This window comes from Ischnura elegans, chromosome 12 (genome assembly GCF_921293095.1).
Source record: "Ischnura elegans chromosome 12, ioIscEleg1.1, whole genome shotgun sequence".
In the NCBI taxonomy this organism is placed as follows: Eukaryota; Metazoa; Arthropoda; class Insecta; order Odonata; family Coenagrionidae; genus Ischnura; species Ischnura elegans.
In genome coordinates, this window is record NC_060257.1 from 8,945,492 (window position 1) to 8,961,424 (window position 15,933).

Consider the following 15,933-nt stretch of genomic DNA (forward strand, 5'->3'; position numbering starts at 1 on the left):
TTTTTATCATAAATTTCCTCCTTCAATTGTGATTATTCTTTTTTTTTCTTTGCCTACATTTGTCTAAGAATGAAGGTATTTTATGCATTTTCCAGAGAATAAAACTACGTTGGTATTTGTATATATGTAGAAATAGGCAATGAGTTTTCATTACAAAACTAAGCTCAATCATTTTATCCATATAAAAATGAATATTTTAACATGTGTATTTCCGATGAAATAATTGGACATGTTGATATTTTGTATTGAGGAATTTGCGATTGCTATTTTGTAACGAGTCACCAATTTACTGTACCTCAAGCCACATGCAATGCAAGTCTTATATGACAATAAAAATTATTACTTTAACTATTGTTATTGCTATTATTATTGTTATTATTATTATTATTACACTTCAAATCAAAATTATTGAAGTCCGAGGAAAGAAACTAACCGCTTTACCCTAACTTTGGGCAACATACAGGCCTTTGGGTTAGTCCGAGCTGATCTCTTTCCTCACATTTCAAAATCAACCTACGGATTGTATGACTGAAACGTTTGTAGACCTATTTTAGAATACGAAGCGTCAGTTTGGGATTCTCATCTTAAAGGGGAGATGAAACAGATGACTGCATTGGTGATGAAAACATTGTTCTAATTGAAAATCATAAAATTAGGAGTTTATCGTAAGTTTCCGCAAAATAAATACAAAAAACATAGTTATTATCAAACAAGCAAGCACCTTCGTGAAATTAGTCATCACTTCGATGAGTATTACCGAACTCTGAAGCGCATCGAATTAATTATTTTTACCAAACTTTTTGTACAATTGATCAAATTGTGAAATGTCGAAATTTTTCGATAAACCCCGAAAGGAGGGAGTTCAGCTACCCTCGGAGGCCGAGATAATGCGGAGTCCCCCGCTAGGGAGGGTCGAAAAAGGTTGGAGAACTGAGAGTGAGAAAGCCGCAGACGAGAGTTGATCTTAGAACCTCAGCGTGGGAATCGAACACCATAGCCGGGTCCTTGACAGTGATTATTGATAACGGAGGTATGAAGGGCATTCAAGGAGAAATACGCTGACAGCTACCGATACTTGCGCCGCTGCTGACTTAAGTGGGAATGCGAATAAATGCGCGGAGACCGGTTTCAAAGCAACGCGGCCACTGCCCCGCAGTGGAGCCTTCTACAGTAATATAAACTCTAAGGGTTTAACGTGATTTCGTTCACTCTCGCCTTCCACGCCGGCGAGTCGATATAGATCGCGGCCGCTTTTCATCTGTTTTCTCAATCGCGCGGGAACCGAATGCGGACTTCTTTGTTGATCTTCCACGCAAGAGATGTAAGAAGAGGCATAAGATTAAGTGTCTTTTCTGACATTACTCACAGAGAAATTATCCCGCGTCCAAAGTGATAGATTTTGTGGCGGTCTCCCGTTTTTTTTTAGATATTCTCGTGACGAGGAATAATATCTTTGCTAGACGAAGACGCGTGTTCGGTGAAGATCTTGATAGTCTTCTGATCTTGACCCACCTAGAATTCCGCTCGCAGTGAATTGATTGATTTTGCGGTGCGGCCCTTTTGTCTTCGCGGAATATTTTACTATTTTGTGCTTCACTGATATTTTTCGAGGTGTAAATATTCCGTCCGAACAGTTTGCTGCTCAGCTATAGATTTCATGCCGTTCTGAATTTCTTTCGACCCTTGAGTTTTGCTCGTGTAATGAAAAAGATATGTAATTTACTCCTATTTATCATCATTAAAATATAATCCGTTTGCGGAGTTAATATTTAGAGAACTTTGATACTAAAAAAATTCTCCGTATACCTTATAATATTAGATCAACATTGAGGACCATTTTCTGAGATACACTTTGGTCTTTTGACGTTCCCAACAGCGAATTTTACAGGAAGGAACTCTTCTCGTGGTGTCATCTGAGCTCCCTGTCGTAATCGACGCAGAATTTTTACTCGCTGCAGAAACAAGATCAGATTTTGTGGAGTTCTCCCGTCTAAGTAGGGGATTCTATTGCACCGATCCATTTCCTCGAAGTGTGTTTCCGAGTCAGCATCTTCTGATCTATACTCTACGCTAACGATGTCAGCGGAACCACGTGATCTGTGCCAGGAGGGCGGCTCCCTGGAGATGGCGAGGAAGTCGCCGGCGAAACAGCGGGCGTCTCCACGGCGACACCTCGACTATTCGCCGGTCAAGTCAACGCTGAAAGAGGCTTGCTCTTATTGGACCTGTCGCAAGGACGGAGTTCCGTGCAAAGATAAGCAGAAGATCGGTGAGTACACTTCAAAGTCCCTATCACTAAAGAGAAGGCCGTGCTTGTTAGAAAAAATACAGCAATAAGGAGAATTTGGCGTGAGATTAAAATAAGGTATTTGGAGGAGGGGACCGAAAACTCAGATCATTTGCGCCATGTGAGAAGGGTATCTACATCTACATAATACCCTTCGAGTCACCTCTAGGGTGTTTGGCAGGGGGTGATCAATCACAAGCATGCAATTCGACTCCCACATGCACACCACACGGTCCAAAAAACGCCACGCATACTAACAAATTATACTGCCATACGCTGTTAGAAATGATAATAAAATTCAGAAACATGCATTAATTTTACATAGGTTAGTAGGCTACACTACAAGTCATCAAATCTATTTATGAGTTCTATCATTGCCGTAATAATCTCTTATTGATCGAGGAAAAAAAGACATTCTGAATCTGTCCGTTCTACAATCTATCTCTCTTATTTTATTTATATGATCTGATCTTCCGTAGTATGTTGGTGTCCGTGAAATATGAAAGTTAGAAAAGACACTGCCCTTGAATTTATCTAAAAGGTATAGTCTAGTTTTCAATCTACGGACAGAGATTCCCATCCGAGTTTATCTAAGAGGTCAGTTACACTAACAAGACCATCGTAACGACCTTTCACATACCTGGCAGCTTTTCTTTGCAGGCGTTCTAACTCACTTATTAAGCCTTTTTTATGAGGGTCCGAAACACTGGCAGCGTATAAAAAAGTTCCAGGAGTGAGGATCAAACTCACCATCATTACTTCAGAAGTCGACCACGGTAACCGCCTGGCCACCGATGTCTTAAAGGGTAGTGAGGGAAGGGTGGAGAGAAACCCGGCTATTCATCTATTATGGATAATTATCAATCGTTATAAGCTTGGTTTACTTTTGCTTTACTATCTGAGAGCAAAGATTCGTTCGGTCGAATTTATTTTATTTAATTGGCCGATCTTTTTTGAAAGTCGTCTAGTTTATAGAGAAAATTACGACCTTGTTATAACTGCCTTTCATTACCCTATATTCTCTAGTAAACAATTTAATTTGGAAAAATTTTAAGGCAAAAGATTTAACACCTAGTACCATTATCCTCGGTATAATTTCCATGGGAATTAAGGAACCTGGATAGCTTTCTAGGGATAGGGGAAGCCAAAGGTCCGTGGTTCGTTTCCCGGTCCAGGGGAATTTTTTCTCTTGGCAATTCTTGTATAAAATATTTAATTTTGAGGCACAGTCAAATTTTTACTAATCTCTCATCCAAAGGCCCTGGTAATGTGAAGATGGTGACGTTCGTTTTTAACGAGTATTAAAAATTAAAAGTATTCTACTTATTAATGTTTCCATGGAGTACTTAAGAAGCGTTCTGGCAGCCCCACCTTCCTTCATGTTCTTCCCTCACCAATTAACAATAAGGCCCTCTCCATTTCATTATATCAAAAAATCCTATTCTATTCCTTCCTCTCCCTCGCTTACCAAACTTTCTACCCCCTAACTCTGTTTTCAGCATACCTACCCTTACCGCTCAGAACTCGCTCCATCCACACCTTCTGTCTCCTCCGCTTCTCATCTAAAAGCTGCCTGACCTCACCCAGATACGGTCGCTAAAGAAAAGCCTTGTCCCTAAATTGTGATTAATCCTCGCTAGATTTTTCTCTCGACTAAGATTAGTCGATGAGCTCTCGAAGTAAATAAAGTCTCGAGTACAGCGCAGGGCGGCCAGATTTGTGATGAGCTGTTACGACAAAAAGTGCAGTGTTTCCAGTATGTTACACGAATTAGGATGGGAATTTTCACAGGTGCGAAATCGAAGTGTAGGCTTAACTTACTTAGAAAATTTGAAGAAGATATTTTCTCAGACGTGAATCACATCCTTCGTTTACCATCGTACTATAATAGACGTGATCATGAGAAGAAAATAAAAGAAATAGACTGCAAAACAGAGAGATTTAAAATGTCTTTCTTCCCTCGTGCTGTTAAGGATAATAACGTTGTCTCAATTGATAGGATTAATGGCGTCGCTCGCTAGGATCACTCATTGCATGTTTTTTCATAGTTCTAACCTTGCATATATTCGCTCTAGGAATTACTAACCACAAGCAAGTTTTTTTGTGAATAAGCATGTATATTTTTCTAGTGTGCGTAATATTTCTATGACCGTGCGGTGTGCATGTGGCGGTCCTCTTGCATCCTGCATGTTGGTGATTTGTCACCCCCTGCCAAACACCCTAGAGGTGGCTCGCAGGGTATTTTGTAGATGAAGATGTAGATGTAAATGTCAATTCGGGAATTAAGAGTTGTGAACGCGAGATGGCAACGTAAATAAACGTGAGGAGATGGCCAAAACTATAAATATGCTCCGCATTTAACTTCCGTTTCTTATCTATGGTTCCCTATCCATTGTAAATAATGTTTCTTAATTGTACCTCACGTAAAAATTAGTTCTCAAGACTCATATTTACCATCGATTACGAATATTCCTTATTATTAATTCTCGTGGAAACGATTCTGGGCGAAACTTAATGTAGCTACGGTAGATCAGATGATAAAAATAAAATTAGCGAGATAGATACACTGTAGAACACAGAGTTTTCGAATGTCGCTTTTTCCACGATCGATAAGAGACTATAACGGCAGCGTTAGGACTTAATAATACGTTAACCATATCTTACGGACGCCAACATACTACGGAAGACCAGATCATATAAATAAAATAAGAGAGATAGATTGTTGAACAGACAGATTCAGAATGCCTTTTTCAATAATAAATTATAACGGCAGCGATAGAACTCATAAATAGATTGCATGACTTGTAGTGTAGCCTACTAACTTATGTATACCTTAATGCATGTTTCTGAATTTTATTATTATTTCTAACAGCATGTGGTCTATAGTTTTGCTTGCATGCGTAACGTTTTTTGGACCGTGTGGTGTGCATGTGGGAGTCCAATTGCATGCTGGTGATTGATCACCCCCTGGCAAACACCCTAGAGGTGGATCGCAGGGTATTATGTAGATGTAGATGTAGATTGCCTTCGTAAGTAGTAAGTTTTGCCTATGCATGAATTTGGAAGTGTAATTTAGTACGTGTAAAATTTTTATGGCCGTGCGGTGAGCATGTGGGAATCCTATTGAATGCTGGTGATTAATCACCCCCTGCCAAACACTCTAGAGATATTATGTAGATATACCTTTCGCTCGGGTCCATGAGGAAATCTGAGAGACCGAATTTTTGGGCTGGGCTCAATTGCAGCCGACTGTTGCGAATTAACGAAGGTCAGTCCGGCAGAGGGTGCGCTATGGCCTGAGCATCTCTTGGTCCTTCCCGATGAGTGAAGAGCGGAAAAAGAGAAACCAAATATGAAGGGGGAGGAATGGAAAGGGATTCCCTGCTTTCTCCACCGCTCCTAACATTCCCTTCCAGCACATGGAATCCAACGCGGGTGCCCAACCACTAAAGGTCACAGAGCAAAGCCGATTTCATTTTTTTTTAAGGCATAGTTACATCTTCCGGTGAAGATGTAACCATGCTTTAACCCGTAAAACTTTATTTCGTAACATACTTAGATCTTCATGCGATGTTGTAGCTGAGTTATGAAACCTGGGCAATTTATGAATTGTAGGGGATTCGTGGTCCCAAATTTTCAAAGGCTGAGTCTGCCATCTTTTTCAGAGCTAGAATGTGGAGCGAAGTTCTTCTCGGTATTTTATTTATTTCTGTCCTTGTATACTTTTAATTTACATTTTATTGATATCCTTTAGATGAGAAAGAGAGAGATAGTGATTGGCTCTTTCTCTATTGTTGTTTACGTATATATTGATTGATTATGATATTCCGCGGAAGCCTTTCTCTCCATTGATGTTCTTTTCTTCTAGATTAATTTCAATCGCTTCTTTTAGAGTGTAATAGCAACAATTATTCGTGTGGCATAGAACATTCATATTTTTGACAAGAATTAGGCTCCACATTCCCCCTTAAATACGATGGCGTACTCAGCCTTCGAAACATTGGGACCAATTACCCAATTACACACCCGGTGGGAAACCCAAAAATTATTCCCTCAAACTATACGCCGGGAAAAACTCAAATTCTACAATTCTAGGATCGTATCGAGAGAAGAAGATAGCTGCTTTGAGTCCATATTTTCCTCCAAACACTTGCACCTAATTATAAAATAACAACTTTGAAAATGTAAAATATTTCAGCTACCTCGGTACTAATTTAAAACTGTAAGAACTCAATGGCAAAAGCGATCAACAAGAGGATAATGGCTGGAAATAGGGCTTACTTTGCTAATATTAAGCTCCTGCGGTCAACTCTTCTATCTAAGGAGATGAAATTCAAGATCTATAAGACACTTATCAGACCGGTCGTGACATATGGAGCAGAAACGTGGAGCATCTCCGCTGGAAACGAGCAAGCTCTGCGGATATTTGAACGGAGGGTTTTACGAAAGATATATGGTCCCGTGACAGATGGGTTAACTTGCAGGATAAAAACAAACAAGGAAATAGAAAATATTATCCGAGGCGAAGACATAGTGAGATTTGTGAAGACCCAACGGCTAGCTTGGCTAGGTCATGCAAAAAGAATGAGTGAAGAAAGGATGCCTAAGAAGATTCTACATGGAAATATGGATGGAAAGAGAAAAAGAGGAAGACCAAGGAAATTATGGATGCAGGATGTGGAAGAAGATATAAAGGCTATGAGGATTGTCAGATGGTGGGAGAAAGTGCAGAACAGGAGAGAATGGACAGGCGTCTTGAGGGAGGCCAAAGCCCATACCGGACTGTAGTGCCGAGGAAGTAAGTAAGTAACTTGCACCAAATTGGCAAACATCCCTCCCCATACATTCCCACCCTCTATCCTCCACCCCTTTACTCAGGTAATAACTCAAGCATTACCCCTCCGCCCCCGGCTGTTGCACTGAAACTTGTCTTGGGGAGTCAACATTCCTTCCCAACCGAGGCTCATATTCTTCCCTCTCCTTTAAGTGCAAAGTCCGCGTCTCAAGGACGACGCCTCGTCTCCTTGGAAACCCAGGGGATCACGAAGTAACCCAGAGGATCTCCTAAACGACGAATTGTGATTGACCGACTGCTTTCACGATTTAAAAAAAGAAAAAGTTTGACGAAAACGGTATTACCTACTTGAATTATGAGCACACAGGTAACAAAGCAAAACTACCGAGTGCATTTCAAACGAGTCCTCAATTTCAAAATACCCACAATAGGGTGGTTTCCAATTGTTCTTTTATTGCCTAAATTGAAAGATTACTACTCCTGGAGTACGCATTTCACGCTCTTAGATTTTCGAATTACGATATCTATTTTTCGCGATTAATTGAAAAGTGAAAATTTTAAAGCGCGCGAAAACGCAACGGCTAAGTAGGAATGATGGGAAAAGTCCGTCTGCCGTATTTCTGGTTCCCTCTGCCGCCCTGTGAGGTGACCTTGAGGCGAGGCTTGAGCTCTGATATGACACAGGCTGCTAGCAGGTAGCAGAGTACCCTGCTAGCAGTTAGCGCTTGGCTTAAATAAGGATTATTAATACCTTATCAAACGAAGGAAACTTTCCGAATTAAGGCAGTTTTAATAGGTGATTATTAAGAGATGTTTCCCTGGGCACTGTGCCTCATGCATGTATTGGTAATCTCAGACGATGTAAAACTCCTATCTACTCGTATAGAAACTAGGCCCCTGTGACGTCACGTGGAGTGGCATCGCATGGGCGCCAATCTGGCCTTTTTCAAATGAGGATAAAATTTACCATTGCCATTGGTCTAAACCGGTATTTCTTAAACCAAATAATTTGTATATTATGAATTCACTAATGGTGGGTAAGGAATCGCAATCAATGCCTTTCGTTTTCTTTGATGAAGGAAACTACCCTATTGCAGGTCCAATTTTCTCTTCGATTAAGTGAAGATTCTATCCACCGCTATTAAAGAAGGGCTTACTCATAAATAGGGCAGGCGCCTTTCGTTTTATTAAAATCTCTTTTGATGTGTACTATTTTACTATGCAAATGTCTAGGTGCATCATATCTCTACGTAATTTATAAAATCGTTTCAGGCTTAATTTTGAGGAGTATAAAACAAAACATCATTACAAAGTCCATCCGGGCTATTGGCAATTTCAAAATCTAATTTAAGCCCTTTGTACAATGGCCCGGATGGACTTTGTAATGATGTTTTATTTTGTCTGACTCACCTTTGTTAAAGTAAAGCCTCCCCATGACGTCAAAACCCTGACCTACACTAACGCTCCTCTTGTTGTATGTTTTGTTGTAAGGAATGTACACCAGAAATTGCTTCTGTGCATAGCAGTGACGCGGAAAACATTACAATAGAGTTCCAAATACCTACATAGACTGCACCACAGTGGGCAGTAATCGAAAAAAGCTGACCAAAACCTAAAAAACGGTTTTTCTGGGTTTGGAAGTTGAAACTTTGCACAAATTTGCCAATAAATTATTGCATATCTTAACTTGTAGCCATAGATTACTGTTTTTTATAAGAAAATACATAGCCTCGAAGTTGAATTTTCGCAAAAATTCCCCTTGTTGAATTTTTTTCGAAATTAAGCATGTTAAAAACTAATGCCCTGCCTTTTACAGTAAGTCGATAGTAATAAACATTTACAACGCTGTATACTTTTTGTTACTGATAATTCTCATCAACTTTCACGACTTAGCAGTTAGAACGCGTGCAAAGAAGAGCTGCCAGGTACGTGAAAACTCGTTACGATAGTCTTGTTTGTGTTACTGACCTATTAGATAAACTCGGATGGAAATCTCTATAAGACCGTAGATTGAAAACTAGACTACACCTTTTAGATAAATTCAAGAGCAGTGTCTTTTCTAATGAAGTTAGCCATATCTTACGAACGCCAACCACATCTACATCTACCTACATAATACCCTGCGAGCCACCACGAGATATTAATCATTTTAAACCAAATCTAAGAAAAGTTGTACAAAATGATTCCTTTTTAATTTTATTATACTATTAAGTTCCCATGTACAAAAATCTTGAGACACACTTTAATTTATTCTTCTAAATTCTTTTATTTAGGGTTATGGGCCCAGCAGCCTCTGTGATGATTATACATGATATGTCTGTCCATTTCTTTAGGCACGTTGCCGCTTCTAACGTAAAATATTTTTACTACCTTACTGCAGTAAATATTGCTAAGAGGAAGAAATCTCAGTATGGTGAAAACGTATGTTTATACAACGTAATGCATGAAAACGCCGAGGTATTGAAGTAAATGGGAAAATGGGATAAATTATGTATCGTTTCATATTCTGGTAACTAAACGGAAACACGTACTGTAAAAACGGAGGCAGACATTGCTTTGGTTCCAAATTGAAACTTTTAGTTTAAGTTTGCGTTTTCATTTACTAAAAAAGTCTTTCTTTCTCCAATTTTCAGGTGTCCTCGTCATGCTCTGCACCTCTTGCATTGCTTTCGTTGGCGCCGTGCTCCTGTGGACAACAGATATCGCTCACAACCTGACACTCAGCGTAAGGAAGACTTAAATGCCTTTTTTGGCGTCTTTCTTTCTCCTGCATTGTCGCAAAATCAGCAGAATCCCTCTAACTATTTCGATGAATTCATTTTTTTAAGAGACAGTGGTTTAATATGTATGTACATAAGGTCAACTGGGGTAAATTTGGCAAAGAGACGAAAAAATATTCATGCTTCTGTATTTTGCCATTTGCATTGAGTTATTGACTTAAAAATTAGATATTTCATCAGTCGATAGGTAGTAGAACTGGCTTCACTTATGAGTTAGTTTGAGTTTTAGTTTCAGGGAGTAGAAGGAATTTTGTACATTAATTGGTTACATATACATTGATACATTGCAAAATAATATGATTTTTCACAGCAAAAATTATGTTTTTAAAATAATTAATCCTTTTTACCCAAATTAAATGAATTTTCAGGTTAAAATGAAGGAACACTTGAAAAAAAGTAAACTTAGAGATATTTTATGTGGGGTATATTTGTTACATGGTCTAGAAATAGATTTGGATGCTTTTATTAAATTGGGCCAAAGTCACCCCAATCCAAGATTACTTCTACTCAAATAAAAAAAATCCTGCTTGTTAAAATAGTTAGAGGTTCAAAAACAGCCTTATACCGAAGGCACATAACCTGTCAGTAGTTTTAATCACTTTATAAACATTTTTTATTAATTTTAAAATTGGATTCTTAACCTTATTTGTTTCCAAGAAATCACGACAAGTTGGGCTTAAGTTACCCCAGTAGACGGTACCATATTTAATGTCAACTCTTGAGGTTTGCATCATTTATTTAAAAAATATATCATTGACGACCCTTCGCAAATTAATTATCCATCTCAAAATTTATTATATGAAAAGATGAGAGGTAAAATAAAAACAAAACAAGTCAAGTATTAAATTTCATTTTACATTTATATCTGTGAATTTTTACTAAGAGAGGGAAATAATTTTCGAGATGTCTTGTTTGGATATCTACCGGCTTAATCACCTATGCTTACACGGAATTTTTTTTTCAACTTTTGTCATCTCAAAAAAAAACCTGCATTTCCCCCTGCTTCCTCCCTTACTCACCCCAACCACCTCTTTCTCCGATTTTTTTCCTGGCATCATATTTTTCCCCTCTTTTGCGGAAGGTTATTCGGGATCTCCACCGGGTCAGGTTCCTCATCACGGCCGACGCAAGGTGGACCGAAATCGGGAAAAGCCTAAAGGATAAAAGTCTTAAATGGCTTTTTTTTAGATAGAGACTTAAAAATTAGCGTAAATACTCATAACTGATCGCCGACTATGAATTACCATCGCAACACCGCCTGCTTAAGTTCGAATATTTTCGGAGAAAAACGAGATCGCGCACTTTTTTGATAAATTGGCCATATTTGAGCTACTGTACCTCAGCGACGGATATAATTTATGTATTACATATAAATCCATATTTGGCAACTATTGATGAGTATTTATGCCAATTTTGAAGTCTCTATCTCAAAAAAGCCATACTTATTGGACTTTAGTGCGGCTTTCTCCGATTTCGGACCACTGTGCGACGTCTCGACGAACGAGTCAGCCATCGTCATCAAGTCATGTGATTTTGTGTGATTTAACTTTTAACACTTGACTCTTACATTCACATGCCCTGATGACAATGGACGATTCGTCCATCGAAACGTCGGCCGTGATGGAGTTGGAGAACCTGACCAGGTGGAATTCCCGAGTAACCTTCCACGATACAATCCGAGAAAGCCTGCGATCATGCTTTCCCTTTTAACAAACACATGAAAAATTTTCAAAACACATTTGGATTATTCTAACCTTTATCGCTGCTTCTAAAACCAGCAGCATTGCTGTTTTTTTCAGAGACTGACCGATCCCTGCTTGAATGTTGTGTGGAGGACATTTCGAGCGTCCATCGGATCGAACGTTAAGCCGTTTGTTCCCCTTGGCGCCTTTCGTTAAGAGAAGGCTAATGCCGACGCCAGGTTTCTCCCCACCCTTCCTTACTCTCCCTTCCCTCATGGCGAAAATGACCTCAGCTGTCGGTCGTCTCCTCCAAATACCATACCCTGAATGAGTCTTAGAAAATTTTATTGTTTCATTCGAAGGATAATAACCACTCTGCCGTTTAAAGCAAACATTTATCTATTGAGATGTGGAAAAACTAACCTCCCCCCACCACATGAATGTTCAATAATGTACTGTTAATTTAATCATATTACAACCTTCCCGTTTCGTATTTTTTTATTTCGTAATACCACCACGATAAAATTATAAAATGGCGTAGCAGCGGTCCAAGTCACTCTACGGCAGGTATGAGTGGATTGTAATTGCCATTACACGGTTATGAGTCCATTCGTATCTAATCAGATTAAAATTTTTAGTTTTACGACCAAGCAGTAGAGCAGTGCGTATTTTCATTTCGATGAGGGGTTAGTTTAAGCGGCCACCGCTCTGTGCGCTCGCATGCAGTCTCACTTTGAAAGCAACAAGCGTTCCAAGCAGCACTCACACCTGGTGGTGAGGGTTGAGACAGTGGGACATGGAGTGCCTCTTTTCAGCTGCGGTTCTATTAAGTATTTTTCCTGGTGGAATGCAATAGCTATTTGTAATAGTATTTTAATCAGGGTTGGGAAGACTGTATGTTTATGAGAATTTACTACATTAATAGTTTGTTTCTGACCAAATTCCCCATCGTTAATTTAATTTATTTATGGCCAAAGTCCCTATCGTAAAAATACGGATTTTTATCAATCTGAACAGTCTCGCAATTATCAAAAGTGGAGGGCGGTGCGGGTACTCCCCAGCGATGTGGGGGGTTCAAATTAGTGTTATTTGCTATAAAAAAGCATCGCTTAAATCTCTGTTCAGAACAAACAAATCTAATCTACTAGCCAATTATTGTAAATTGTGTTTTGCTCCAAGGGTGTACCCAGAGAATGAATAAATATACATTCTATTCCATACTCTCTTTTCCATGCCGTTCACTTCCTTCCTCAGGTTTTCCATTCTCCCCCCCCCCCCTTCCTCTCTCCCCAGATGAAAGACAGCATCACTACCACCACCAGTGCTCACTTCCAATTCGCTATGTTTTGAAGATTTTGATCCCCAGTTCCTGTTGGTTCAACAGGAAGACATCAATCAATATCAAAGGAAGATACTGATGTAATTGAACCAATTTTTAGTTCATTGAAATGTTAAATTCAGTTCTAAGCAGATTTCAGAGGAGTATGCCACTGAATCTGTACATTTGTTCAATCTGCACTTATACTTTGACAGCCATTAATGTTTGAAATTTGGACATTTTACTCATATTTAAGAAGAAATTTTCAAAAAATTCAAGTTAGACTACAGATTTTGATTTTGTATGACCGATAACAGAATGTGGTATTAATGGAAACTGGCTTAATGCATGGAAATTTTCCGAATTTTTTATGAAATCTATAAAACTGGAAAGTAGATGTTCTAATTTTCATGGATTGTAGTGATACTGATAAACCGTAAAAATAAAGTAAAAATGTTTAGGGATTGGCATTTATGGGAAAAAATGTTTTTATAAAACAATTTCAGCAAGAGAATGTGGATACAAATTTTCAAATCATATATTATTAAATTTAATCACAAAATTATTATATCTTTCAAATAAAACAGGAATGAGTACAATGCTAGAACCGTTCCTGAGATATAAACATTTTAGTATTTAGTCCAAAATCACATGTGAAAATAGCGCCCGCGGGTCCATTGTGGATGGAATGTATCGCGGGCCACGAATTTTTTAAGACAAACTAAAAAATATCTACTACTTACTTTGTCCTGAAGTTTGACGAATGTTAAATTGAATAACATCTGAGATATGAAGGTAATATTTTTCTGCGGCTGCCTGAATGGATATGGACTAGGCCAACTGCATTAAAATTCAAAAAAGTTGAAAATAAAGTACATGTACATGAAGCAAGAATGCTAATAATTGTAGCAAAGCAATATCAAATTAATTGAACGTTAACTTATTATTTGTCTTTTCTTAAGCACTCTGGTACAACCAGTTTGATATTTCTCGGACAAACAACTTGTCCTCGTAAAGTCCCTTCCTCCGGGCAGAAACTGTAAAGATAAAGGAAATGCTATCATTACTCCCTGGGGTATAAAGGAAAAATGCTTGAAAATTATATGAAACTCCTAAAATACCTAGGCATTCAATTTTTATATAGGTTCCTATATTTAGTTTAGGATATTTGGTGTTCCCCACAGAAATAAGTCAAAAGATGAAGCTATTAATCCACGGGGTAATACTATTACCTAAAATTTCGTATGGTATGGTATTAGGAGGAGGCGACCGACAGCTGAAGTCATTTGCGCCATGAGAGAAGGTTGTGGAAGGAAGGGTGGAGAGAAACCCGGCGTCGGCATTAGCCTGCTCTTAACGAAAGGCGCCAAGGGGACCACGGCTTAACGTCACAACCGACGGACGGAATGCTGAACTTGAAATGTCCTCCACACAACATTCAAGCAGGGATCGGGCTGTCTCTGAACATTCTCTGCCACTGCCGGGATTTGAACCCGAGCCCGCCGGGTGGGAAGACAACACTCTAGCCACCACACCAACCCGATCCCCCCTAAAATTTCGTTGCATTCCAAATAACTTTATAACAAACCTCCCCTATCATCACATTTACTGACGTACCACAAAACTGCATCAGGAGTTTTATACGGGAGGAAATTAAAATAATGAAATTGGCACTCCTTCAAGTCTTCGCAAGTTTGGGTGAACCTTAAATTTCACGAAAATATAGTAAATACCCCAAATTTTCTCTAGCCTCACTAATTCCATTCATTATAATTATACTTTCGTTGGATTCCTCGGTCTAGTCTCATGTTAGGTAATGGTTAACTCTATATCCGTAGCGATAAATAATGAATAAATTGAGACAGCAACACGTCACTAGTACATTAACTGCAATATCAATACGCGCCTAAAAGTTCTACAGCACAACCACTTCCCAAGCGTAACCCATCAAAAATTTGTATGCATACATCGATTAAACCAATGATTGCCAGCACTTACCTGCAACAACAACCGTGAGTTCTAGAGTTGACAAGGGAGCTTGTAGCACAGATGACCTGAGAATCTAATTAGGCTCACTAAGTGTCGCGGAACGGTAGGAACGGATACAGGTATGTCACTGTCGCAGCCGTAGTTTAACAACCACGAAGAGTCCAAAATCACAACGAAGCCGGGGTCAAAATCGTGAGAATAGTCCAAACCAAATGAAGCAGGGGTCAAAACCGGGAGGAAAAGAATTCAATACGGCGAGGGGCCAAAGTAATCTATAAAGCGAACCAGAAAATATGCGGTAGAACTCTATCAACCTTCTCATAACGAGGTATCAAGCATCAGGAAAGTAAGTTTTGGTAAGTTTGACGATACGTATTTCATCGTTGTTTTCTTTTTCGGGCGGGTCTTCTGGTATTACAAAGGTATTACAAATTTATTACGAACGTATTAATAATATATTAAAAACGTATTACAATGGTATTACATTTGTATTACAAAGGAATAACAAATGTATTACAGAGGTATTACAAATTTCTATTTCCCTTGTATTTTTCCTTTGTATTACAACTGTATTACGAATCGTCTGTATACAAGACGTTTGAATACAACTGTAATACAGTTGTATTACAAAACTCGGTACAATTTGTAAGATTACAAAAGATTTACCATTTGTGTACAAATGCTTGTGCTGCCTGGGTTACTTTCCGCACCACAGTAAAAAATTGAATGCGCCACGAACCATTCTTACCTTGAAGATGATGTAGCAACACTGGAACCTAGGTCGCGACACATTTTATAATCGAGGAAAATTGCAAGTATTTATTTCAATGTGGAAAAACTCCACTTTACTAATGTCATCTGCTTCTGACTGAAAAAAACTGACGCATTAAGTGTATCAGGGTCACGAAAGAGACAAACTTGACTGGAGTTGAAAATATTTGGGGGGTGAAAATTGATAAATAGATACTTTAAAAAACATTGGAATAACAATTTTTCTTCGCTTTTTATTACACATGATATGGTAGCTAATAGAAAAGTTTTTAAGGGATGAATACACTGCTCACCCCCCATTTTGTAAAGGA

At 38.7% G+C, this 15,933-nt stretch overlaps 1 protein-coding gene across 1 annotated transcript in view; it reads left to right on the forward strand.

Moving 5' to 3' along the window:
• Nucleotides 1-1,228: 1,228 nt before the first annotated feature.
• Nucleotides 1,229-15,933, forward strand: part of LOC124169602 (scavenger receptor class B member 1-like) — a 36,313-nt gene continuing 21,608 nt past the window's right edge. Inside the window, exons 1-2 of the mRNA XM_046548242.1 lie at nucleotides 1,229-2,269; nucleotides 9,716-9,807. Coding sequence (XP_046404198.1) covers nucleotides 2,077-2,269; nucleotides 9,716-9,807 — 285 coding nt within the window. The 5' untranslated portion in view covers nucleotides 1,229-2,076. The remainder of the gene's footprint in view (nucleotides 2,270-9,715; nucleotides 9,808-15,933) is intronic.